The sequence below is a fragment of the Python bivittatus genome, unplaced genomic scaffold (assembly GCF_059951505.1).
Source record: "Python bivittatus isolate LINGU-HERP-01145 unplaced genomic scaffold, Pbiv_v1 ctg000580_np1212, whole genome shotgun sequence".
Taxonomy (NCBI): domain Eukaryota; kingdom Metazoa; phylum Chordata; class Lepidosauria; order Squamata; family Pythonidae; genus Python; species Python bivittatus.
Genome location: NW_028277087.1, coordinates 6,617,283 through 6,643,723, shown reverse-complemented (window position 1 = coordinate 6,643,723; position 26,441 = coordinate 6,617,283). Strand labels below are relative to the sequence as shown.

The window sequence follows — 26,441 nt, the reverse complement described above, 5'->3', positions numbered from 1 at the left end:
CTGGTGCAAAATGCAGTAGCACAGGCAGTTATGAGTGCCCTTTGAACGGCACATGTTACACCTCTGCTCCGCGAGCTGCATTGGATGCTAGTTTGCTTCCGGATCCAGATAAATACGCATGGTCACCAAGTAAAAGTATTGTCAGAGGATGTTAATAGAGCCAAGAAATGGGAGTTGTTCATGTGCTTTTTATAGTTTTTTAATAATGATTTTTAAAAATATATTTATTTTTCTAATTAAGTGTTGTATGTGGTATGCTGCCCAGAGTCACCACTTGTGAGATGGGTGGCCCTACCAATCTGATAAATAAATGATTTTTTTTAATGGCCCATTTTCACGTGGGTGCCTTACCTACCGGAAAATGTGGGTGGGGCAATCCTCTCCTCTCAAAAACCCTGAATCATGGGCAAAAAACACACTGTTAAAATTATGGCAGCAAATATAAGTATGATTTGGGTTGGGGGTTTTGTTCTTTTTTCCCCTTTTCCAGTGATTTTAAAGATGGGAAAAAGGTCTCTCTGAGGCTTTCTAATCCTTAAATCCACCTGCTCCTGTGATATTATTGGGGATTTGCTGCCTCTCCAGAAGGCCAAACTAAGACTCCAGATCTTTGCTCACCGCAGTTTGAATGGTTTGCCTCCCTTCCTGCTGCCAATCTCTGTGCATAGAAAGGGGCTAAACTCCCGTCCCTCATCTACCACACTTCTATGGGGGTGGGAAGTCTTCATGCCCCCTTTTCATCTTAGCATTCCCTCAATGAGAGCAGTGCTGACTCTCCTCCGCAGGGTTGTTGTACAGACGTCTGCAATGGGCGAAGAGGGGAACGGCCAGGCTTTGAAAGAGAGGCCACACCGACGGTGTTTTTCTGGACCCCCCTCCCCAAAAGCAGCGGGCCAGCTCCTGGCAACATTAACACCGCTATCCTTGGCGAGCGCGCGTAGCCTGCAAGCGTGTGAAAGCTGGCCGAGCAGCCCGTCCCGTGACTCGGGCAAAGAAGGCTTTTTCCAGAAGCTGCTAGAGCGCTAACGCGTTTTGCCTACTTTGCCCTTGAGGCTGATTTGAGGAGCAAGCGGGGCTGGCACTGCCGGACTTCCAACCCCTTCGCGAGGCGCCGCTTTCCCCGCGGCGCCGCTGGAACCGCCGCCTCCTTTCCAGACTTGTTTAGAAACATCTTGCACGCCGTTGCGTCACTTTTGACAGCCAACCGAGGCCGTCCCCCGCGCTGCTTATCAGCCCGAGGAGGCGGGCCCTGGGGGGGCTATAAAAGGCGGCGGGGGCTGCCGAGCCAGCCAGAACCCGAGCGCGCCCCGGAGAGGTTGATCGCTGCTGCTGGTTTCTGCGGCGCTGCCCCCATGGCGAGCTACTCCCGCGTCCTGCTTCGGATGCTCCCGCTGCGGCGCTGGCGGCTGGCCGGCCTGGGCCCCGTCTGGCTCAGCGAGCCGCAGCCGGCGTGCAGGCTGCTGTGGCCGTCCAGCCCCAGCTTCGTGGACCGCGTGATGGGCGACGTGGAGCGGCAGTTCCAGGAGATGGAGAAGATGAGCCGCGCCTTCTTCCAGGCGGCGCCGCTCGCCACCTGGGAGCGCGGAGGCCGGGAGGAAGCGTCGGAGGAGAGCGCCCGCCCGGCCGGGGAGGACGGCCGGCCTGAAGGGCAGTACCGCTTCTCGGTGGACGTGGCCGGCTTTGCGCCCGAGGAGATGACGGTGAACCTGGAGGGAAGGAAAGTGACGGTGACCGCCCAGCGCCACAGGCAGAGCGAGGGCAGCGGCGGCGGCGGCGGCTCCTGGGTGGAGCGCCAGGAGCTCCGCCGAGAGACCCTCCTGCCGCCCGATGTGGACCTGCAGGCCGTCACGTGCTCGTTGGCCCCGGACGGACAGCTGTGCATCGAAGCCCCGCGCCTGGCCTCGTCGGCGTCCGCGCAAAAAGCCATCCCCATCGATGTCAAGCCGGCGGCCGATGCGAGTCTCGGCGGGGAGGAGAAGCCCAAGGACCCCTGACCGCGTGGACGCTCCCCCCACCCTCGCACCCACCCCGCGAAAACGAGCAGGCTCAGCGGCTGGCCGGAAAGTCTCTGCGGGGCCGAGCAGCCGAGCCTCGATTCTCTTCCTCCTTTCCTTGTGTGCAAGGAAGCCCCTTTCGATTTACACGCGGACGGAGGCCTGCCTGCCTGCCTGTTGTGTTACGTTGCTCCAGCACCAACGCGATAGGATAAGCTGAAGATTTCAGAGGGTGTGCAGGAAACAGACTGGAAAGGGAGTGGGTGGGAAGGGAGGAGTGGGTTGCCCTCTACTGTACACATGGAAGTTTGAATTCTTAAATGAGGGTGAAATGTGACTGTGAGCAAGCATGGTGTTCTTTATAAGGACACAAAGGTGGACATTGGGTAACTGTTAAACGTTTTCTTAAGAATAAACTTATTTTGATTTTAAAAATTCATCTGACTGCCTGTAACCAGATACTTCAGTCGTTTACAGAGTTTATGTATTAAAAAAGGTACAAAATCAGGATAAAACGTTTAAAATAGTAACTAAGAATAAGAAACTGTAGAACTGTGAAAAATGGCATTCCTGTATACAATTAATCCCCAAAGACCCTCTGGGAGAATCACATTTTCACCTCCTGGAAGGCCATGAGAATGGAAAGAAGCAAAGTTACATTGTTTGCTTCCTCTGTTTGGAAATTGGCATTTTTCTGAATGGAACAACTGGTAACCCACTTGGTCAAACCTCGCACAGGGCCTATTGTAGCTGTAGTGCAGCTGTGTTAGCAACTTGCTGTCAGTGGTTCCTCCTAATGCAATCCAGCTCATTCTGCTAATGAGTTCTGGGAGTTGGGAGGAAGATGGGGAAATGACCTGTTTATGGCCAATGTACTGGTGGTCATTTGGTGACTGCCCTGTTGAACAACCGTTTGCAGTTACAACAGTGATGAAAAAGTTGTAAGGTTTGCCCCGTTCGACAGAGAAACTCCCGTGGTTCACAAAAGAGGTTTACTCATGCGTAACGTAGCCGTCACAAGCAAAGCCAGAACTGGCTTGGTACATTTACATTACTCCTTTATAGTTGTCTCAATCCCCCCGCGGGCCCCGTTGCTAGGTTACATATTACAAATTAGATTGCAGATTGCCCCCTGTAATCCCCCCCTTCTACTGGAACGGCAGGTTCAGCCCAGTTCTCTGGTTTCTTTGATTGTTGCATGGTCGTTGCCTTCGTTGGGGCTCCTGTCGCGCGCCCAGCCGGGAGCATCCCCTCGCGCGCTGATCTCTTCCTCCATTCCGCGCTCTCTCCTTTGTCTATAGCGCCCGCGGCCCTCCGGCTTAACACAAGGCATCCGCTCCAGATTAGTGAAGTGGCGCCAGGGGGCCCATTCGTTAGCTTGCGGTTTCGCTTTTCCTCTTTCTGCGCTACCGCTCGAGCGGTGAAATTGACTAAAGCGCGGCTGGGCAAGTTCCTAGGCGTGCGGTGCAGGCTGAACCTGACAAAAGTAACTGCAAACAATCCTCACATTTACGACCTTCACAAATCTGTTAAGCAAAGGAAAGCTGAAGTAAGATCATAAGCAGTTTCACTTCGTGACAGCTTTGCTTAATGACCAAGTTGCCAGTCCCAATTGTCACCAAACAAGTACTTAAAAGTCCGACTCTTTGTGACCCCATGAACCATATCGCGCCAGGCCTTCCTGTCCTTCACTGCCTCCCTGAGTTTGCTCAGTTTCATGCTCATTGCTTCAGTGATGCTCTCTAACCATCTCATCCTCTGCCGTCCTCTTCTCCTTTGGCCTTCAATCTTTCCCAGCATCAGGGTCTTCTCCAAAGAGTCCTCTCTTCGCATTAGGTGATCAAGCTGAGCTTGAGCTTCATTATCCTTCCAATGAGCAGTCAGGGTTGATTTCCTTTAAGACTGAAAACAAGTACTACCTGTAGTTTATTAAGTGGTACCTGGATCCTCATCCAAAGCAGTACGGCAGTCTATGGCAGATGCTTGAGGATGTAAGGAGGAACAACTTGAGTTTACAGGAGCATCTTCTTGGGTCACCATTGAAGAAGAGGCAGATTGCCAGTAGGTTCCTTAGTGGGTATGTTAGGCTAAACAGTCCTCTGGGAACATTTGTGCAGGTTTGCTCAATACTGCAATTCTGCCAAGGATGTGAAAGCATAGGGGGAATTTATTTTGTGCACTGTCTTTTGGGCCCTTAGGTTCCACTCTTGACAGCCATTAGTGGGCTTCTGATAATGTAATTTCAAAGGAATGTCTGTTTTCTTGAGCAATTTAAAAGAAGAGTGCACTGAAAGGGTGATCCAACAGACCATCTCCATTTAAATTGCACACTTTGTGTACTCTGCCAATTTCTGTGCCCAAGAAAAGGTTTAAATCCCCAACTCCCCACTGAGATGGGGGTGGGAATGAGTGCATGCAGGTCTGAGTGTATACACATAAGTATGCCTCCCCAACCATTGCCCATGTGGTACTTGAGGGGGCAGAGTTTGCTCCCCCTTGCTTTGGGCTGGCTCTATATATCAATAGTAGCGACTTCATCCAAAGGCTAAACTGAACAATTGTTTCCTGCTTGTCAGTGTTCTGGAGGGATCTGAGTGGACTAGAGGCATCTGATCTGGTAGGACATCTATATTTAGAAACTTTCAGGCATCTCTGTTTGAGTAGCCCAACTATATTTGTATATCACCAGACTGGGAAATGCCTTTACACCTTTTCCCTGTGGGTGCTAATAAAAGTTTGCTATAGCAGACAAGGTGATAGGTTGCCTTGGGTGCAAATCTCTGCTTGGATGGTCTTGCAGGACCTCCAGCACGACTTTCATTAATTTGTGGGATCTGCCACCAAAATATAGGACGGTGGATTAGCTAGCTTTGAAGAAGGAGGGGTGGATTCTTTGGACAACTTCAGACTTCCTATAAGGCCTTTCACAGGTTGTTAAGTCTCTCTGTTCAGGAACTTGGAAACAACAGAGACAGACTCCATCATGGGCTTTTTCAAAAGGTCTTCACAAATTTGTATGAAAGGCAACAATAGCAAGGGAACCTCTAAACCAGGGGTTCTCAATCTCAACTTTGGGATGTGCAGACCAACTCCCAGCATGCTGGCTGGGGAATTCTGGGAGTTGAAGTCCACACATCTTAAAGTTGCCAAGGTTGAGAAACACTACTGTAAATCGAAGGGGGGGGGGGAGACCCTGCAGGAAACAGCAATATAGACCAGCCCAGCAGAATCTGGTTTTCCAGTGGCAGAGGTTTTCTCTCTCTCCCTTTAAGACTCACACACACAGAGGCTCCAGTTTTAAAAATCCCCCTATCCTGGTTGTGGAATTCTGGGAGTGGTCAGTCCCTGCCCAGATGGAGGGCGCTAGGCTGGGGAAGGCTGAGAAGATAGCTGTTCTTCCCCTTACTTCCCCATTCATGTTTCATTACTTCAGGATTCTCAAACTTTACAGTACTGTGACTTCCTAAAGATAAATGAATGATAAGTAAACAAGTAACGATTCCATGGGGTATGGACCAGGCGAGAAATAAATATGCCACTTACTTTTAACAATTAAATGCTCCTGTATCATACAGATTCTTGAACTTTGCAATACCACACTTGCTGCCTTAAAACTGCTTAAAAGCAGGAGCACTATCAAAACTTGCTCTAGGCTTTGTCTTTATGACTTCCACCAAGTTATTCACAAACTCCCCCAGGGGTTGCCCCTGACAAGCTGAGAAACCTTGTATTTTCCATACTCCCTCCACCCCACCCGCACAGCCCTCAGCGGCTTCAGGAATAAAGGGAACACTAGAAAAACTGCTGAGAGATGTTGCTTTATTAGAACACGAGGGCGTGGCAGCTGTTCACAGTTTAAAATGTATATAGAGAGTGAAAAACTGTACTGAAGAGAAGCAGAACTGGGTTTGGGTGGCACCCGGTGCTACTAACATAAGGTTGGTGGCTCAAAAGGGAGAGACAGTCAGGGAAAAGCCACCAGTAGAGTTTAAAAGCAGATTTTGAGCAAAGATGGAGAGGTCCCTGGGCTCCTCTTTTGGCTTCCCGAAGACGGCGAAAAGAAAGCAATCCACGTGATGTTTACCCAGACCTGTTCCCTGCAGGTGTGTTTTCAATACCTGGAAAGAGCTGGACAAGCCAGAATGGAGTCTTAGAGGACTCCTGGGGTCCTGCAAGGAAGCTCTTGTGGAAGGCTGTGGAACTGAAATTTGCAACACCACCCCAGCCAATCCTGAGCATTGAAGGAGCATTAACAGTCCTGAGCCTCTCACCCACGGCCTAAGGCCAGTTCTAAAGTCTCTAAGCTCCTCTTTCTAGTCTGTTCTAAAGCCAATGCAACTCACTGCAGCCCCAGGTTTCTTCCCCCAGCCAGGTGGTCGCCAGCAATCCCTCTTCCTTCACTTCGAATGACCATTTGCTGGGCCACCTAAGGGCAAGGAGAAGAAAACCCACACAAGCTAGAGAGAAAGAGAGAGAAGGGGATGGAGCATCCAGCCAAGGCCCGTTTTCCTGCCCTCTCCCACAAAATACACCCAGACCCTCGGGGTTTCTTCTCACCTCTGCAGCCCCAGGCAGCGCAAAGATCTCTTTTGCCGCCCCGGGCTGCTCCTGCAAAGGGCTCGTTGATGTTCCGATCAACTCCGGAGGCTGGGAAGTCTTTCTGGGCAGGAGAGCCAAGTCTGCTGTCCCCACCCCACTCAGTCAACCTACAGTCCAGGGGGGCACACCAGTCCAAAGTCATGTACCAGTCCTTGAGGGGCCAGGTGGAGGAAGAGGGGCAGGAGCTGGGAGGGAGGAAGGGACAGTCTCCAAGCCTGATTCCTCAAAAGTCATCACCTGCAGGCTGGCCTTAGTTTCTGGCTGCTATGACGACCGACAGGGCTACGCCCCCCAGCGCTACAGCAGTGGCGCCAAACAGCCACTTCCAAGGGATGGTCTGGGAAGGAGAAAAAGGTAAAAAAAAGTGACTGCTAAAAGCAAGAATGCAAGACCCCTTACCTGGGAACTGGCATATCCTGTGGAGCTCAGTCAGGATCACTGAAATCACACCCTTTGTGTAACCTTGCATTGCCCCTTACATTTTTGTCCTATTTTTCTGCTCCATAGCTCAAACTTGCAAACTTGGTTTCCTCCAACACCACCCTCTCATTTTATTCTTCCAATAATGAGGCAGGTCATACTTGGAATAGGCTCTGCCAAGCAAACCCTGCTAGCACGGTGGGACAAGGACTGAAACGAGGCTAGGAAGATTTCACAAATGCTTTCTGACCCCTTAGTAATAGCTCCACTCTGGGTCCCAGGACTGGGAAAGAAGAGAGCTTACAATGGAGGAGTTGAAAGCATTCTGCCCCACTGCCTCTCCGTAAGGAACGCATTGGGATATTTTCTGATTTTTTTCCCTCCATAGCCTCTAGCCTGATCCAGCCCACTTGGAAACCCCATCTTTCTCTTGCCAGCTTCTCCCTGCACCCCCAAAATTGTCATCCTGGTGGACTGACTGAGGGACAGAGTCCCAACCCCCTTTACAGGTAGACCTCACTTAACAACTGCCCTGTTTAGTGACCATTCAGAGTTACAATGCTGCTGAAAAAGTAACTTTATGACCTGTCCTTGCATTTACAACCGTTGCAGCATCCCACAGTCATGTGATCACTATCTGTGTGCTTCGCAACCAGCTTCCGACAAACAGTCAGTGGAGAAGCTGGCAGTAATATTGCAAGTTGTGGTCGCGTGATATCTCGCTTAACAACTTGCAGTGACTCGCTTAACAACTAAATGGGAAGTGATGTTGTAAGTCCATTGCGGTCACATGTTTTGCTTAGCGACAGAGTTGTTGGTCCCAATTGTGGTCACTAAGTGAGGACTACCTGTAATTCCTTTCCATTATTCTGTTTGACTGGAAAGAAAAAAAATCCAAAACAGAAATAAGGCTAGCAATGAAACTATCCTGAAGCAATTAAGCATATTACAGAGATGGATTTCAACAGCCTTTCTGAAAATGAGAGTGGGAGGCGGTATGGGCACATTACACAATTAAAAGGCAGATTAGAAAATTGTTTTCTGCATGTCTGATGGATGCCTTTGGAACAAGAAATGTCGTCAAAGAGGCTTCTCTTGTAGTTCTTAATAATCAGATAGGCATTTCTTTAGACTAATGCTTTTCAAACTTGGCAATGTTAAGATGTGTGGACTTCAGCTCCCATGCTGGCTGGGGAATTTGGGGAGTTGAAGTCCACACATCTTAAAGTTGCCAAGTTTGAAAAACACTGCCTTAGACAAACAGGCCCTAACCTGTTTAGACTTTGAAGATAGAAAGAACATCTTAAAATGAGCATAGAAAGCAAGTGGCAACTTCTGTAGGCCACTGTGTCCGTTCAAAAGGCCAGAGACCTAATGGCCTGCAGAAGTTCCCACTTGCTTTCTATGCTCGTAATACAGCTGTAGTACACAAGCGATCCACTCAATTTCCTCTTTTTTCCCCACCTCCAGCCCAGTGGATACTTGTTCCTTGCCACCTACCCGGGAGGACTTATCTTTGCACTTTGCTGGGGGGGTGCTAGACCCGGTGTTTCCCAGCATCTTGCGGTACATCTCTGTCTCAATGCTCTTTTGGTCAGCGTGCTTCTTCGCCAGCTTTGAGAGTTCTGTGTGAATGGTCTGGAGGCCGATGGAAAAGAGGGTGATGTGATTTGGTGTCCCATTAAGAAGGCAAGAAGAACACTACTGCATCAGCCCACCTAGTTTGCTGCAAAGTTGGCCAACACAATTCTAGAAAATCATCTTGGGCAGGGCATGAAGGCTCTAACGTTCCTTGTGTTCCTGTTTTTCATAGGCAGGCAGTCTTTGAACAGGAGAGATTCATCTGAGCCAGATTTTGGCTACTGTCCTCAAAAGAATCCCATTTCAAGGGCCCCCAACTTTGGGGGGCATTTCTGAAATTTTCCTTGCCCATCACAGGTGCTCACAGACCCTCTTCAAAAAGATGGTCACAGAACAACCATTCATAAGATGGCATATGGATAAGGACGTTCCCCACCTTCAGCCCTTCAAAATGTCCTCTATCACTCCTTGGTGCTCTCTGAGCTTGGTTGAGCGGGGCAAGCTGCTGTATATAAACAGGGAGCAAACCCCACACTCACTTGCACTGATGATGTTACCTAGTCGGGTAATGAAACGTCTGCAAGTAAACAACCACGTTCGGAGAGCACCAAGGACTCTACAGGTCAACCCTGAGCTATAGAGATTCTCTTCCATTATCCTCTATCAGCCCAGTTGATCTTTCCCCATTTTTGGGGAGGATGGACCCTCTTCCAAACAAACCCATTGGGCTGCAACCACTCCCTGTTTTTTTTTAGAAAGAATGCCAATGGGGCATGTGTGGTACCCAGAGGCATTCTTATGTAAATAAAGATACTAGTGACTTGCCACATTCCCAACAATGATTATTTTCAATGGAAAGGCATTTAAGAAATAAAGGCAAAGTAACATTTCATTGAAAAACAATTTTCTGCAATGTCCTAAAAAGATTATATTCTGGGAAGAAGTAATTACAAATATTTAATTTTTGAATCACAGCTTAATATTTTTGGACAACCATTTCCTTTTAACTATATACCTACTACATGGAAATTGATGGCTGAACAACAAAAATGGATTCTCCGTGGCCTTTTTATTGCTAAGAGTCTAATCCATAACACTGGAAAGATAAATTCATGGCTCTTATTACTCTGTGGATTGAAGACCTGATTGTTATCTGCAATTTAGGAATGAGTTGCTTACAAATACCCATTATGTATGGACAATTACAACAAAACATGGTCACTTTAATAAAAATTGTTGTATATGTGTATGTGTATGTTTGTGAAATATATATATATATATATATATATATATATATATATATAAAAATGACTGACTGACTGACTGACTGACTAAGATCATGGCATCTGGACCCATCAATTCCTGGCAAATAGAAGGGGTAGAAATGGAAGCAGTAGCAGCCTTCATTTATTTGGGCTCCAAGATCACCGCAGACAGATACCGCAGCCATGAAATTAAAAGACGCTTGCTCCTTGGGAGGAAAGCTATGGCAAACCTAGACAGCATATTAAAAAGCAGAGACATCCCCTTGCCGACAAAGATCCGCATAGTCAAGGCTATGGTTTTTCCAGTAGTAATGTATGGCTGAGAGCGGGACCATAAAGAAGGGTGAGTGCCGAAGAATTGATGCCTTTGAACTGTGGTGCTGGAGAAGACTCTTAAGAGTCCCTTGGACTGCTAGGAGGTCAAACCAGTCCATCTTAAAGGAAATCCACCCTGATTGCTCATTGGCAGGATTGATAATGAAGCTTAAGCTCAGATACTTTGGTCACCTAATGCGAAGAGAGGACTCCTTGGAAAAGACCCTGATGCTGGGAAAGATTGAAGGCAAAAGGAGAAGGGGACGGCAGAGGATGAGATGTTTAGATAGCATCACTGAAGCAATGAGCATGAAACTGAGCAAACTCAGGGAGGCAGTGAAGGACAGGAAGGCCTGGCGCGATATGGTTCATGGGGTCATGAAGAGTCCGACTTAACGACTGAACAACAACAATGAATGAAGAACCAGTTTGGTATAATGGTTAAGGTTGTGAGTTCTAGTCCTCCCTTAGGCATGGAAGCTCCTTGGGTGACTTTCAACCAGTCACTCTCTCTCAGCCCAACCCACCTCATGGGGTTGTTGTGGGGGGAAAATAGGAGGCATTACATACATGCCTCAAGTTGTACAAAATGAAGGGGGGATATAAATCTAATAATAAATATAACTATCATTGCTGTACTGGTTCCTTTTCCCCCTTTTCGTTGCTGTTTTGTCTTTTTCTCTTTGTTCTGTTTTATTAAATAAATAAAGCAAGAAAAAAAAATTTAAGAAATACAGGCAGGTGGGGTAAGAAGCTTGGCAGCCTTCAAGGGAGGTGCCTGTGGGCAGTCTGGCGCTCACCAGTCCCTGTTTGTTTTCTCTGTCCCAACTGCAGGTCAGATTTCCAATGCTTACCTTATTAGACGGTTCTAGCTTCAGAGCAGCCTTCAAGATTGGAATGGCCCCACTATATTCCCCTTGCTGAGCCAGAACCTAGGAGAGCAGACAGAGAAAAAAAACTGGGCCATCTCTGGTTTAACACAGGTCTTTTGAAAGCCTCTGTTTGCCAGACATATCTTAAAAAGTGGGCTGACTTCCCTGGAAAATGATCTGAAGTGACACACATAAATGAATAGGATGCCATATGTAACGGATGAAATCCATCAAAATGCCTTGACCGTTTTTTAAGCAGAAAACAGCGAGTACAGTGGTATTTAAAAGCTTGTGAACCCTTTTGAATGTTCAATATTTCTGCATAAATATGACCTAAAACAGGATCTGTTCTCCGCACAAGTCTCACATACTCTTGCCACACACAAATATGTAGCATTGGGTCATTTTCCTCAATAAATAAATGAATGGGTATAATGTTTTTGACTCATTTGTTTAATTGGGTTCTCTTTCTCTAGTTATAGGACTTGTGTGGAGAACAGATCACGTTTTAGGTCGCATTTATGCAGTAATATTTAAAATCCCAAAGGGTTCACAAACTTTTAAGCACCATTGTACATTTGAGAAGATACATTTCCCTTTCTCCTCTATACAGGCAGGAAAGCCTCTTGTGAAATGAAGCTCACTGTTTTTATGAAAATGCATATTTGAAGAAAAAGAAAGGAATAGCTGCCTGTTTCTTTGGACCTCTACGTCAGTCAAAATTCCTTTTCAGAAATCATTCCTCCTGCCATACCTGCTTCATCTCAAGAGACAGAAGGTATGCTTGTCCTCCCTGTATTACAGTGATCAATCGATCGATCGATCCATGCATGCACGCACGCATGCATGCAAGCATGCAGATTCAGAAAGCATGTTTATTCAGACAGTAGCCCTATCCTGAACTTATTCCTAGGAAATAGTCTGCAAGACTGCTGCCTGAATCTTTTTCCTAAGAAAGTTCCCAATCAGGAAATATCTGACTTAATCACTGTTGCCTGCCTACTTGCCTTGTTGCGGGGGTCTTTATTATCCTTTTATTCTGTTGCCACCACTAATTCTCTTGGAGGGTTTAGAAATTCTTTTAGGCAACATAACTGAGAGGGCTATGGGGAGGATACAGGATAGCACAGAAGCATGGTTAACATAAAAACCTAAAATAGGTTCACTTATTTCTACAAATGATCTATATCCCTCCAATACTAGCCTACTCAGGCCCTAAAATCATTCCTAACTCTTTCCCAGCCTCACTCAGATCTGTTCTTCCGCCTGCAGCGCTCACATCCCTCATTCCAAGTTTCCTTCTCCTACTGGAAGATAACTTGGGAGGAGGTACCAAGTGCAGCCATCCTTTGACTGGCAGTTCCATCACCCAATCATCATCAGACTCTGGGACGGACCACCTTGGGCTCACTGACAACCCCCTGGCCCCTAACACCCTGTTACCTTCCCCTTCCGGAACAGAGCCTTGATGTTATCTGGCTGCTGCTCCAGCACTTGATTGCAGGATCGCAAGGCAGCTTCGTAATGGTCCAGTTTAAGCTGGGAAGCTGCTAAATTATTCAAGCATTTCATCTTCACTTCCACCAGCTCTTCCTCTTCTTCCTCACTGAAATCTACTGCAGGGAAAAAAAGCAGAGTTAAGACGGGAAAAGCTGTGATTCAGGACAGGGGGTAGAACTATCCAGGGGGCAGCCTTCTCTAGCTCGATGCCCTCCATGCTGGGTGGGAATTATGGAGCAGAAATCCAGTGTATCAGAGAGTGCACAGACAATTTTTTTTTTAATTTTGCTGAAAAAGCTTTTAAAATATTGAACTGGACAATCTCCTGCTTCTATCTTGCAACCTCCACCACCTTATTTAACAAACAAATAACAGCCAAAGTGTTTAGAGCACTGTTTCTCAACCTTGGCAACTTTAAGATGGTTGGACTACAACTCCCAGGATTCTGGGAGTTGAAGTTCATGCATCTTAAAGTTGCTAAGGTTGAGAAACACTGGTTTAAAGGCAAATGGGAGATACTTATGTGGCACTTTTAATTTTTTTAAATACAGTGTTCTGTATTTGCCCAACTAGACAGCAGCACCTAGCCAACGTTGGCTCATCTCAAAAAACTAAGCACACTTGCCTGAGGGTAGTACTTGGATGGGAGGCCACTAGGAAATCCCAAGGGTGTTGGCTAGACTGGGAAATTGGAGGAAAAAAAATCCCAGAAGAAATCGAGGACATATCATTTCCATAATGTTGTCAAGAATATTCCATGGACATATCCAGACTTTCACCAGGAATACAGCTCAACTTGAGGCTTTACCTGCTACATATTTACATTAGCACCTACTGTGTTTTTCAGAGTTCAAGGGGCATTTTTTAAAATGAGGATTAAGTTGCTAGTTCTCAGCACTTGGTACAAAACAAATTACTCTCCCATGCTGAGCGCTGGATGGAGGCCAGGCTTCTTCACTGGGGACGGGGGGAGGAGGAGCTCAGGTACCTTTAGAATTAGAGTTGATGATCTTGAGAGCAAGGTCATAGGAATTGACAGCCAGAACGTAATCTGCTCGCTGGTAGTGGAAATTGCCACGCTCCCTCTTCCGGTTAGCCAGGGAGATTTTCTCTTTCCCGCTAAGGCATTCCAAATCAGGAGCATCCTGGGCAGCCAGCAACTCCACCTCAAGAGTTAAGGAGGCATCAGGCGGGATGTCAGGACTCCTGTTTGGAAGAAATCAACAGCTTCATTCTGAGTACCTAGGTCAGTGTTTCTCAACCTTGGGAACTTTAAGATGTGTGGACTTCAACTCCCAGAATTCCCCAGCCCAACCATGCTGGCTGGGGAATTCTGGGAATTGAAGTCCACACATCTTACAGTTTCCAAGGTTGAGAAACACTGATGTAGAGATTGCCTTGCTGGATCATATCAACGGCTCAATTAACCCAACATTCAGCTGCCAAGAGTGGTTAGACCACTAGTCCTTCCACTGAACCCTATGCCTTATACCACGGACTAGACCATAATCTCCTAAGGCTGTGCAAGTTTATGGATTCAAAAGGCAAAATGTGTTTCAGAGACCACGTGGGCATGCACAGAGTCTCTGTCGGGAACATCTTAAAGCAGCTATGTCTTTTCCCAGGATCGCACGTCAGCTGCCAAGGGCGGCCATGGACGCTTGGGGGAAAAACCCGTCTGCTTTACAACGTTCTCAACAGGGGCTACACACGTGTCCATGCACCCTCTGAATCGCATGTTGTTCTTCGAATCTGGATCTCTGGACAGACTATATTGTAGTCTGCAGCGCTAGCATTTCTCTTCAGACTTTCCTACCTCACTTCTACCCTTCACATGCCTCCTTTGGTGACAACATCCTGGCTGGCTTAATGTATAGTAAAAAGCAGGTAGCTGGATTTTAATGCTGGTTTACTCATCAAAATTGGAAATGACATTTGGCTCCAGTTGTAAAGTGCAATGGTAAATTAAAAACCCCAGCTCCCTATCCTGGACTTAAGGGGAAATTGTATTTTAGTTAGAAAGGACTGAGTATCAAACAGAGGATTCAGTGGAGGACTTCTTCCCAGCATTTCATAGGTCAGCTGCTGCAACAGAGGCTCCATTTGTGACCTTCATGGCTGAAAGGACCCAAGAATCATTGGCTAGGTTAAGTCTAGGGGCTCATCACATAGTATCCTGTGTCCAACCAAGTACCTCTAAGAAATTCCACAGGTAGAGGCCAAAGACCCCAATCTCTGTTGCCTCCTAATGCTCCTGTTTTCTGAAGTGGGCTGCTTCTGTGCATGAGGTGGCCACGAGAAGATCTATTTAATCCCTCTTAGAACAGTGCAAGTGGATCAGAGATCTACCTAGCCCAACTTTTATCTGCTAAACAAAACTTCAACTGTTTCAAGCAAGCTCACGAGCAGAGTGGGGAACCAATAACTCTTTCTGGATTGTCTGTCCACCAGCTGGAAATTCAGAGAGACTTCCTCTGAATGGACATTCGGTATAGCTATTGTAGTTAACTGCTGCTGCTAAGCTACCCCACCCCTGCCAACCAACCCCGGCTTCTTTTTACTTCCTCATGTACCTCCCCTGCGGGCCGAAGCAATATTTCCCGTCTGAAGTGATGAGTGCCGTCTCCCCCATGTCCATCAGCTGTACACAGAGGTCCAGGGCCTGTGAAGAGGAAGGAGGGAGAAAGGAAAACCATTTGGGTAGTGTGAGACTAGGCTGAAGCTGCCATAACCTAAAGATGAAGCAGGCACGTAAGCAGAGAGGACAAAAGCCAGGAATCTTATCTATGAGATCCCTTCAGGGAGGTAGATAAGAAGGAAGCAAGTCCTTAAGGAAAAAACAAAGGACCTGAACCAGAAAGAGGAAGTTGGGCCTGAGCACATGGAAGCCCTCACCCCAATCCCATCAACTTGTACTTTTGGGGATAAAAGGGGTCCCAAAGCCCGCCCACTCTGAGTCTCTTGGTCATCTGAGTCATCCAGACTTGGCGGCTTCTGTCCCTCTAGCTAGTGCCTGGCAGCCTAGTTGGGAAGGACGTGGGTAAGTGGGTGTGTGTGTATGAGGAAGAGCAAATATACCTTGCAACCAGTAAAGTTTTGCTGTTACTTTAAATTCACTGGGTCTCCGTGTATTACAAAGAACCTCTTGTGCCTCAGTGTTCGGTTGGAAGTGATTTGTGTGTATCCCTAATTATTTCCCCGCTGTTGACCAGGGCTGTGTGTCTGTCTGCTCCAGCCGCACCTATCTGGAAAACCCAGGTAGAAAGCAAGGGGGGCTGACAAGATCCGCATGCTTCAAGAGGCTGTGCGTGTGTGAGTGATTTGTGTGTATCCCCAATTATTTCCCTGCTGGTGACCAGGGTGTTAGAAGGTTGGGAAATTTAGACATTTTTAGATATTTAGACATTTAGATGTTTAAACATTTACCTTTACCTGCTTGTATAACATGAAGTAAAAGCAGGTAAAGGCAAATGTTTAAACATCTAAATGTCTAAATATCTAAAAATGTCTAAATTTAGACATTTTTAGATATTTAGACATTTAGATGTTTAAGCATTTACCTTTACCTGCTTGTATAACATGAAGTAAAAGCAGGTAAAGGCAAATGTTTAAACATCTAAATGTCTAAATATCTAAAAATGTCTAAATTTCCCAACCCTCTAACAAGGGCTGTGTGTCTGTCTGCTCCAGCCGCACCTATCTGGAAAACCCAGGTAGAAAGCAAGGGGGGCTGACAAGATCCGCGTGCCTCAACAGGCTGTGAGTGTGTGAGTGAGTGACCATAAGCCGAACCTGGGAGCAGCGTGTGTAACAGTAGTAAGGAGGTGCTACAGGGAAGAGAAAGGTCATTCAGAAACCCCATTAGAGAGAAGGCAATGGATTAGCCAACATTTGAGAGATGCATCCATAGCTAGGGATAGAGCACTAATACTAGATGGTAAAGGTCCCCAGTGTCTCTAGTTCACAGACCCCTTTCAACTTCTTATAGGAAAAAGCTCAGGTTAGACTTCAATGTTTAACCATATTCATAAAAAGTATAATTGGCTTTCTTGAAAAACAAACCTCTCAAAGAACCTCACACGCAACTAAGCCAGCACCGAACATTTTAAAGCACGATGTCACACATTCCTGTCCATTAATTTTTTTTAAAAAAAACCACCCAATCTCCAGTGGCAACTTTGGGATTGAACTGAGTCAAGAATAAAAAAAGGGGAACCATAATAACAAAACAACCCAATGTCAGTTGGAAGCAGCCAGATTGTTTTTACAAGGTGCTGAAAGAACTGAGAGCAGAGATCTTTAAAAGGCAGATGTGCTGCAGCAACCAAAAACTGTGCCCCTTGTGGCCCCTCACCCAACTTCAGAGGGGGGAGAGAGCTGAAGTATATCCCAAATGGCATGGATTACCCAGGGAGATACATCTAGAACAGCATTTCTCAACAGTGGCAACTTGAAGACATGTGGACTTCAACTCCCAGAATTCCTCAGTCAGCCATGCTGGCTGAGGAATTCTGGGAGTTGAAATCCATTCATCTTAAAGATGCCAAGGTTGAGAAACACTGGTCTAACCAATACAAAAATAACTTTCTGGTCCTCATTCTTTCCATCAGTTAGTGGAACAGTGGGAGTGCTTGTTGCTAGTCGTAACAATGACAGATCAAGACACATATGCACCTGGATGACATCACAATCCCCCAGTGTGAAAGTGAGACTTGGGTCCTCCTCCACTACCGTCCCATCCTCCAGCATCACTTTAAGCCGTATGGTCACATCCTGGCCCTTGACTGGCCGGCTCTCCTGACCTTGGCCTGATATGATTACTTTCTTCTTCAGTAAGCCGCTCCCTGGAGATGGGATTGAGAGAAGAGTAACTTGTAAGAACACCCTTGTCCAACTTAGAGCTATATTGACTGTGGATGATGGGAGCTGCACTCTAACAAAAATGTAGAACACATCCTTCAGATGTATTAAGACTGCAATTCCCAGGGTTCCTGGACCCTTGGGTGAGAATTCTGAGAGTGGTGGTCCCATCCCATCACATCTGCAGGGGAAGAGTTTGATATAAACCTATAGTACCTGCCCCAAGGAACATGCAATATTTGCCAGTTGATTTTGGGGAGAGGGGGAATAAAGGTGAGACATAAATGTAATCACATTCATCACCATCATCACCACCACTTAGAAAGGGACTCAGGGAATGTTGGAGGTTAGAAGAACAGCAGAGAGGTGGATCAAAGCTATGGTCCCACCTAAAACATCAAGCCATTCTTGTGTTGCCTCTGACTCTTCCCGAGCAGGATGCTCCACTTCCGTTTCTTGGTCATCTTCTTTGGCCTGGCTGGTTGGGACATCCTCCAGTGGGGGGAGACCACTTAAATCCCCGTCTTCTGTATTATCCAGGACTTCAAAATCTTCCCCACTGTCAATCATGGAGGTCTGGGTGGCTGCCAGTTCAGGTGAGGTCAGGTCGACCAGACTGGTGCCCGCCCAGTCATCCAGGTCTTCCCCTCCAGAAGCCATGGCGCCAGCGCGCTACTGATCAGCTGAGCTGCAAGGACCAAAAGGGTTGGAGAAAGAAGGAAGTCAGGAGGACACTTGGCCTGATTTCATGGATTCTTTGGTCCAGTTCCAGAAAGTAATCAGCCTCCCATTCCTAGCACGCATGAATGATCCCGCCCTTATTTATGAAAGGAATTGAATACAAATACCAATCGCTAATCAAAACATATGCCACAAAGTCCTGGCATTTTCTAAAAGGACCCAAAATGAAGAACAGCCCTCCTGGACTCCCAATTCAACATCTTTTTTCACATTTCAGGGAATCCACACTGCAGAACATTTTTTTATTTTGTATAAAATATTTTTTCTTCCTGCTTTACTAAAAAAAAAAAAAAAGAACATCCAAACAGCTAACAAAAAAAGAAAAGAAAAACAAGTTATGTTCATTTAATGAGAACAATGAAAATACAGATTTACAGATATTAAAATTAATTAAAATATTAATCCAAAAGGGTGGAAATCACTTAGAAAACTAAGTAAACTGGCTCAAGTTATGGGAAGAAAAGGCAATCCTTCACTTTACATCTGAAAATTGTGTGTGTGTCAACCCTGAAGTGGAGAGGAATTTCATAAAATGTGATCAGCTACCCAAACACTCGCCTGGCTCCAGAGATAAGGAAAAACTGCCTTCTCTTGCAGTTGCTTTCCAGCAGATAGATTGGCACTGAGCCTGGAGTATTAATTTAGCCATCATGGTTAATTGCTAACAATGCATCTATCTCCTCTTCTGTGAAGTTCACTCATCCGATTAAAACCTGTATCAACCAGCATCTATTACCACATCTTGTGACCGGGAGTTCCACAAGCCAAGAAACTCCTTTGATAAGACACACTTCCCTTCCATGACCCAAATTCCATTACAAGTTAGGTTTCAGATATGTTTTTTGGCCCAGGTGGGGTAACCAATTGAGTGTAGCATGAACAAAGAGCACAACAGCAACATAATATATTATTTCTGCATAAATAAGTGTGGTGCTATATAAAATAATTATAGGAACACAGATTCTACCCCAAAAAGCCTCAATCTAAAAGCTGTCACAAAAGAGAGAACATGGGACTCATAGCTTACAATCATACCCCTGTGTAGTTCTATATTATGGTCTTGCTTTTGGTTTTAACATCGCTTTTATTGTTTTTAATGCTATCAAACTCCGGGGTCGATATAGATTACAGGGAGGGAGGGAGGGAGGGAGGAAGTATAGGAAATAGGGAGGGGAGGGAGGGAGGGAGGGGGAGAGAGAGAAGGAAGGAAGGAAGGAAGGAAGGAAGGAAGGAAGGAAGGAAGGAAGGAAGGAAGGAAGGAAGGAAGGAAGGAAAATGAGAGAGAGAGAGAGGGAGGGAGGGAGGCAACTCATACCTTTAAAAGCTATGTAGAAGTAGAGATTGAGCTTCAAGGCAAGCATTCCTTAAAACAGTGTTTCTCAACCTTGGCAACTTAAAGATACGTGGACTTCAATTCTAGGACTTGAAGTCCACGTATCTTAAAGTTGCTAAGGTTGAGAAACACTGCCTTAAAATCCAAACTATTTCATAGCTCCTGGTATATTGAAACAAATATTAAAATCAATCCTGGTTTGACATTTCAGTTGTCAGAGATACTGAAATTACTGACACCAGAAACAACACTTCTTTGGAAGATAAGAAACTGTATACTACTACAGAAGCCTTATACTAATACAGTACTGTACATCTTCTCTGTTTTCTCCCTCATCACTCCATGGAAAAATAAACATACTACAATTATCCTGGAGGAGTTGAAGTTACAGTGACCTCAGCAACTCCTCTGAACTCCAAATCTGTTACCAGTTAGCTTTTATGGGGTGTTTTTGATCAAAGCGCTTTGCACACAACATTTCATCCATTCTTTCAACACCAAATAAAACATAAGGCAGAACGAATGACGTGGGTTTTCTGTCGTTTTTATATTTATTAAATTTTTATCCGTTGTGCCTTGACTTTGCAGGAAAAGAAGTGCCCCCTTGTCCTCATTCTATCTAAGCATTAATTTTACAACAGCCCTGCGAGGTGGGCTAGGCTAAGAGCAAGCAAGCTTTGGGGTTGAAAACAAGTTGGAACTTATGTTTCTAGCCAACACAGAACAGAGCTTCCAGCACCACAAACCAGGATTCCCTTAAAGAGGTCTTTCAGTTTGTCATATTAATTTAGCCAATTTCACATACGGCTCAACTCTGCTTCTCGTCATTAAGGTGCTGTATTGGGGAGACCCACATTCAAATCCCCGCTCAGCCACTGAAGCTCCCTAACTGATTCTGGCCCACTCATTAACTCACCCCAACCTACTTCACAGGGTTGTTGTGGGGAAAAATAGTGAGCTCCTGTATGAAAGGCAGGATCTAAGTCTACTAAATGAAAAAAAAATTCCAGGGGTGAGACTTATTGAGAACTCAGCAATTCCACCCTGAGACATGTCTCCATGCCTTTTAAATCTACACACAAACATTCAAACCCAAATACAGAGATTCCTTCCAGCTCACCACAGTGAGGAACCCTCCAAGCAGATCCTCCATCTCCTCAGCCAAGGAAACTCCACTGTCAACAGGATTCAGGTTGCAAACAACAGGAAGTGCTTTCCACAACATGTCATTAAGGTTATGGAACTCCCTATTACAAGATTTAGTCATGGTAACTATCCGGGGTGCTTAAAGAATAAAGGCAGCTGTAGCAATAGCCACAAAATACATTTTTTTGGACAATCTGGAGACAAAAGATTTCTAAATTCCAGATAACAGGAACAAGTGATAGAAAAAGGCTAAGGGCCCACCGGCACCTCTTAGAGCTCTACAGGACCACCATGTTTAAACCCTAAACAAATAATGAGGACAAATGGACAGACATTACAGGCTCATTGGTTTTCTGGAGGCCCATCTTAACATCTAATGGTTGGTCTTATTTATACAACTGAATATCAGTGGATCATCCCTGGTAAGCAAGACGTGAGGAAACTCTAAAATGAGAAGCAACAGAGCTCGTTGCTCAAGAACAGAACAATAAAACCTGCCTGACAAGTCCTGCATTGCCTTGCCTCAGTTTTTTCTAGGCAAAGGAGGGAAAAAAGTAAGATGGTAAGCTGCCTTTCATCTATGGTGAGCATCATTTTCCAGGAAAGAAGGACAAACACTTTAATCCAGCACATGACCTAGCTGTGGTATCATGTGGACTAGCAGCTTGCGAAATATTTTTCCAAGGTAAAAGAAGAGTGTCACCTGATTTTAAGACTCTTCTAAGGACAACAAAGGCAATGGAAACACAGTACATTTAAAAAAAAAAAAAAGCTTCATGGAAGGCATTGCCACTGAACTACAGTCAAGAGAATCATTCAGTTAAATCACACTTCCTGCCATGGAGAAACTCACAAAATGGCCTCATCTAATCAATGTGTTCCCTCTCCCTTCCCTAACATGTTGGCCTCCATATGTGTTGGATCATAGCTCCTCAATGTGGCCAAGAGTTGGGAACTATGGCAGCTGAAATCCAATAAATGTTGTGGGCACCAGGTTGCAGAAGAATGGCTAAGCCAGATGTGGACAAATTGTTTGAGCAACAGCCACACTTATTCCAACAGGGCCTTATCCCAACATGAAATCCACTGCATGTACAATTAATAAACACAGAAGAATTAAAAACAGTGAATATGGTTACTCTCCCATTTATATAATAATTCCTCCTTTCTTTCACATTAAGAATTACAATTTGTGGGCTCTGCACTTCTGGGACCCTAATTGTACACCTCTAAATTTCTAAACAAAGAGACCAAAATCACTAACTCACCTTGTATCGTAAGAATTAGCACTTTGCACACTCTCACTGGCTCAGTTACATTTTATCTCATCATTTAATAATACGATCCTATTTTTCTTTTTATACTAGATTCACACTCTTGTCTGCACACAGAGAATGGGTTAAAAGCTAGATCCAGAGGCAGGTTGACTGTAAAGTAAATGCTAACAAATGCAAGCCTTCTTGAGTCTTAGTGAAAAGTTGCAAAAAATACCAACTAGCTTAGACTGCAAACTAGCTAGCATCAAATCCCCATAGGAAATGGGGCTGATGTCAGAGGGCACACACTTGGGATACAGCAGGAAAATAAACGGAAGGGGCACTGAAAAACCTCATTGAAATCAAAAGCTGTAATACCAATATTAACATTGCTGCCGCCAAAGAAACTCAGTGCTTCTTGTTGTAGACATGGTAGGACAGTGTTTCTCAACCTTAGCAACTTTAAGATGCGTGAACTTCAACTCCCAGAATTCCCCAGCCAGCATGCTGGCTGGGGAATTCTGGGAGTTGAAGTCCACGCATCTTAAAGTTGTCAAGTTGGAGAAACACTGGTGTAGGAGGACAGCTGTGTGAGGCTATGGGGCAAAAAACCAGGAGTCTGATAGCACCTTTTCCAACTAGCACCTTTTATTAAAAAGCACTGGCTTTCATGAGCTGTGTCTGATGAAGCGAGCTGCAGCTTATGACAGCTGATGCCTTTTAATAAAATTTGTGAGTCAGAACAGGTGCTGCTGGACTCTTGATTTTTTGCCAAAGCCACTAAGGATCTCTTACCATCTCAAGGATGGGGAGACTTACAGCAGCAGAATTGTGCAGGGACCAACTGATCAACTTGACTTTTGGCCACTCAAACCAGCCACATCACAACTTTTGTGTTTATTTGGCCTGACAATCAATAAAATGGGAAGGGAGAAGAGGCAGACTCCCACACCAAAGAAAACGAAAAAGGAAGGAAGATTGGTACCGATTGAAAAGAAGCTTCCGGGGCAAAGCAGAGGAGAAGTAACATGGGCTGGCCTTAAATAACAACCCCCACGTCCGTGGCCAGCCTCCCGGGGTCAGATTTTAACCTGATAACGCAAAGGAGGAAAAAGTTAAAACTGAGTGTTCCTAACACCAGCTCCAGATGTTCTTTTCCCCTCTCTCCATAATGCACAGAAGGATGGATCAGACTTTCAACTTAAGAAACCAAGCCTTATCCCCCACCCTGAAAAGACCTGAAAGTTTAAAAGTGGGAAGGGGAAAGCAAAACAGGATTGTTCCCCACATTTTGCAAAAAAAGCTGAGCAGCTTCTCTTTCCACTCATCACCACCCAGCAACTGCACTGATTAATTCGGATGTCCTTACAGTATAGCATTCCCCCCACTCCCCTTCAATAGACTCACCTGGACTCAGGAATTATCCAGTTTCAGCCCCGCCCCCCCAGTTCCCCAGAGTGCCTCCAGTGCCCACAGGAAATCAATGCTATTGGCCCTCCCAGCTGTTACTCAAAGACTGATAGTCACAGCCTTCCCTTCCTTCTGCCACCTACGCCTGTTAAAGGGACAGGAACACACATGGAGTGAAACTAAGAAATTCTGGGGGAAGGTCCATTATTTTATCACAACCCTACCTTGGTCACATCAAACATGTGGGGGAATAAGCTGAAGCGTTGCTACTTTTAAGCTCTGGGTTAAATATTTTATTTTCATGCTTGATTTTGTATTATTCTGTTGGGATCTTTAATACAGTACTGTATGTCCTTTTTTGTTTCTGATCTACATGTCCTTTTGTTTTATTTACAAGTATTTTATCGTCATTTCAGAAGCCGCTATGAATGCATTCCCTGGAAAAGCAGGACAGAAGCCACAATGAACTATTTTAAAATCACTCACACCCACTCAACTTACAATTGTAAGAGTTTTCAGAAATGGAACTGGGGAAAGGACCACCAAGGGTAGGCTTTCTTTTTAAACTGCATCTTTAGGTCTTATGAAAACTAAGTGAACTGTAGGAATGTATTTTTTAAAATTTATTTATTCGATTTGTATAGCCACTCATCTCACATGTGACCCTGGGCAGCTCACAGCAATTAAAAACAACAGTGAGAACAATAAAAATATGAATAAAAACACCAAACATACAACCGTACTAAAACCACTATTAAAAACTCAATTCAACATAAAACATAATCGCGGTTAGCAGGTGAATACAAGCGATACATCCCATTTAATATAACCATTGGAAAGGTTGACCACTACCACTGGACCCCAAGTGCGGTGGCACAGCCATGTTTTCAGGTCTTTCCTAAAACCCAGAAGGGTCAGGGCCAATCTAAGTTCTGGGAGAATGATGTTGCAAAGGTGGGTGCCATGGCAGAAAAGGCTCTCTTCCTGGGTCCCATCAGATGACATTCCCTAGTAGACAGGAACCATAACATGCCTCTCTTGCCGGATCTGATGGAATAATCCTATCTGCCTACCTTACAGGGCTGTTGTGAAGGCAGCTCCATGAATTCTAGCCAAATCTAGACAAGGAGCAATAGGGAAGGCAGAAGGATTCCATGTTGGGAAAAGAAAAAGAGAGAGGAGAGAAACCAGTCTTCTCTGGGTCAAAAAATTCTTGGTACTGAGTTGACTAATGGTTGATTTTATACCCCAAAGATGAGTTTAATTATTAACATTCAGAACAATGGTAAAAACCTTGTACAGAGTGAGAAAAATGGTAAATCACATAGTTCTTAATTAGATATTAAATAGCTCCAGCAATTTATTTTCTTTGTTTTAGATTGCTAACTATGGACCACAATGGAGTCTTCCCACTCAGAGGCATTTTACTTCCAAGTAATAGCTGTAGGATAACTAGTTAAAGGGAGGGGAGATTGTTTTCATGCCTTTTGGATCTTACTTGACAAGAATAACTTTCGTTCTGAACTTGGAAGGAAATGTTTTAACACCCACCCAGCCAGCTAGAATGCACACTCAGGATTACTCAGCACAGCCTAAAGTTAAGCATTAACTGTTAACAGACTCCAACACTATGATTACTCTCACTGTGTATATTTAACAAAACATGCAAGGACTATGAAAAAGTGAGTAATGCCTGGCCAAAAGCAAGCATTTGGAGATGTTCAAATACTGTCAAATATTAACTTTTCTCTTATGTGGGAAGAAAAATGTTGCAAAACACTTTTGCAAAAGAAAAATGTTGCAAAAATTGCTGCCATAATAGAAAGGGAGAACTCTGAACCCCAATGGATTCATTTTTTTATTGTCAGTATTTTTATATTTCAGTGATATTCCTAGGAAAGGGTTAGAAAAATAATAAAAGTTAAAATGAAAACAACACCCCCCAAAAAATTCCTCCCCAAAGCTACGAATTAGAATAGTGGCATAAAATACCTGGTGGAATAAACATTGCATTTTAAAAACTCAGGAAAATCAATGGTCTTCTCACTGTGAAGGCAATGAGTTAGTCACTAAGCAATTGTCTTTAGGGAGAACTTTCCAGAAGCGGGGCATCATCATTAAGAAGGCTCTTTCTTGAAGGGGGCAGTGAAAGGAGACCCTTTGCTGAAGATCTGATTCAATAGGCGAGTAGTGGCACAGCAGCTGGATTTACACACTGCATGTGTGAGACACATCTGCCACAATGCAGTTTGGTTGTATGCCTTAGCATGCTGTTAACAAAACCACAGCTTACTATATACAATGTGGGAACCCTGTGGCAACATTTGCTAGACAATAATATACCTGATAGAAAACCTAATGGACACCCTTACATGCACACCTACCAGATCTTCAACAGAATATGTTTACTATTCGGAAAACAAGCCTTGGATTACTTTTCAGTAAACCCAGTCATGCCCGCTGCAGGTCCAGCTGCTGGAGGAATACATCTCAAGGACCTGCAGGACAGCAACAGCCATCCTACCGTCTGGGAAGGAAGCCTACATTCTGTGCATGCCCAGAAACCCCGAAAACGAGTTGTGTTTATCCCACTATATACAAGGGTTGCACTCTGCACGTTTCTAGGAGTTCTACGCGTCTGGTTCTGCTATTGGGTAGGAAAACAAGTCCTTCTTTGAAATCCCGGGAAACACACCTTGCGGCTGCCTTGCCCTCTGCAGCGAAAATATACTGTACTTCATGCCCTTTGCTGCACTCAGAGCATTCCCAAAAACCCTGCACAGACCAATTACCCTTTTCTGCATGGGGTAATGAGAAATGCATTCCGCGTACTGGATGCTCAAACCTTGGCGTCTGTAATTTATTGCACAGAATGCATTCTGCACATGCGTAGAGAGATCATGATCGACGTTGCAGGTTGGAAGAGAGAAACCCTGAGGCCGAGTTGTGCTTACCTTGCTGTCTACGGAGAAATGCACTTTGCCCATTCCCAGAGGCACTCTCCTCCCGCTGCCACTTTTAAAGGCCCCTCCTGGCCTTCGGTTCCCCCCTTTCAGAACTCAGCCGATTGGGCGTTCGGGGGCGGGTCCCGCTGGCAACATTTTGTCCAATGAAAGCAGAGGAAGGGCGGGGCCAGCGGAGGGTGCTAC

At 45.2% G+C, this 26,441-nt stretch overlaps 2 protein-coding genes across 6 annotated transcripts; one reads left to right on the top strand and one right to left on the bottom strand.

Moving 5' to 3' along the window:
- The first annotated feature begins 1,273 nt into the window (after nt 1-1,273).
- On the top strand, nt 1,274-2,429 carry LOC103057799 (heat shock protein Hsp-16.1/Hsp-16.11-like). Its single transcript, XM_007443864.4, has one exon. It carries the CDS (start codon nt 1,353-1,355, stop codon nt 1,992-1,994), a length of 642 nt encoding a protein of 213 aa, XP_007443926.1. The 5' UTR covers nt 1,274-1,352; the 3' UTR covers nt 1,995-2,429.
- Nucleotides 2,430-3,082: 653 nt separating this feature from the next.
- FKBP8 (FKBP prolyl isomerase 8) lies at nt 3,083-26,405 on the bottom strand. 5 transcript variants are annotated; one of them, XM_025176696.2, is made up of 9 exons: nt 26,247-26,405; nt 17,796-18,094; nt 17,221-17,390; nt 15,120-15,208; nt 13,535-13,752; nt 12,490-12,659; nt 11,029-11,106; nt 8,514-8,651; nt 5,797-6,930 (listed from the first exon to the last, which is right to left on the bottom strand). In XM_025176696.2, the coding sequence occupies exons 2-9, from the start codon at nt 18,064-18,066 to the stop codon at nt 6,844-6,846; spliced, it is 1,221 nt and encodes a 406-aa protein (XP_025032464.1). In that variant the 5' UTR covers nt 18,067-18,094; nt 26,247-26,405; the 3' UTR covers nt 5,797-6,843. The 5 variants fall into 5 exon arrangements, with proteins under 5 accessions (XP_088005572.1, XP_025032464.1, XP_007443923.1 ...); XM_007443861.3 differs by having other exon boundaries at nt 12,490-12,662; nt 26,247-26,404; XM_007443863.4 differs by lacking the exon at nt 26,247-26,405 and adding an exon at nt 23,290-23,331 and having other exon boundaries at nt 12,490-12,662.
- Nucleotides 26,406-26,441: the final 36 nt, after the last annotated feature.

Excerpts from the sequence above, each read along its gene's own strand:
- LOC103057799 (XM_007443864.4), top strand. The coding sequence starts at position 1,353 with ATGGCGAGCTACTCCCGCGTCCTGCTTCGGATGCTCCCGCTGCGGCGC.
- FKBP8 (XM_007443861.3), bottom strand. The coding sequence starts at position 18,066 with ATGGCTTCTGGAGGGGAAGACCTGGATGACTGGGCGGGCACCAGTCTG. Across the intron at positions 15,209-17,220 it reads GGGATTGTGATGTCATCCAG|GCCCTGGACCTCTGTGTACA; the intron begins GTGCATATGTGT and ends TCCTCTTCACAG. Across the intron at positions 6,931-8,513 it reads GCAAAGATAAGTCCTCCCGG|ACCATCCCTTGGAAGTGGCT; the intron begins GTAGGTGGCAAG and ends TCTCCTTCCCAG.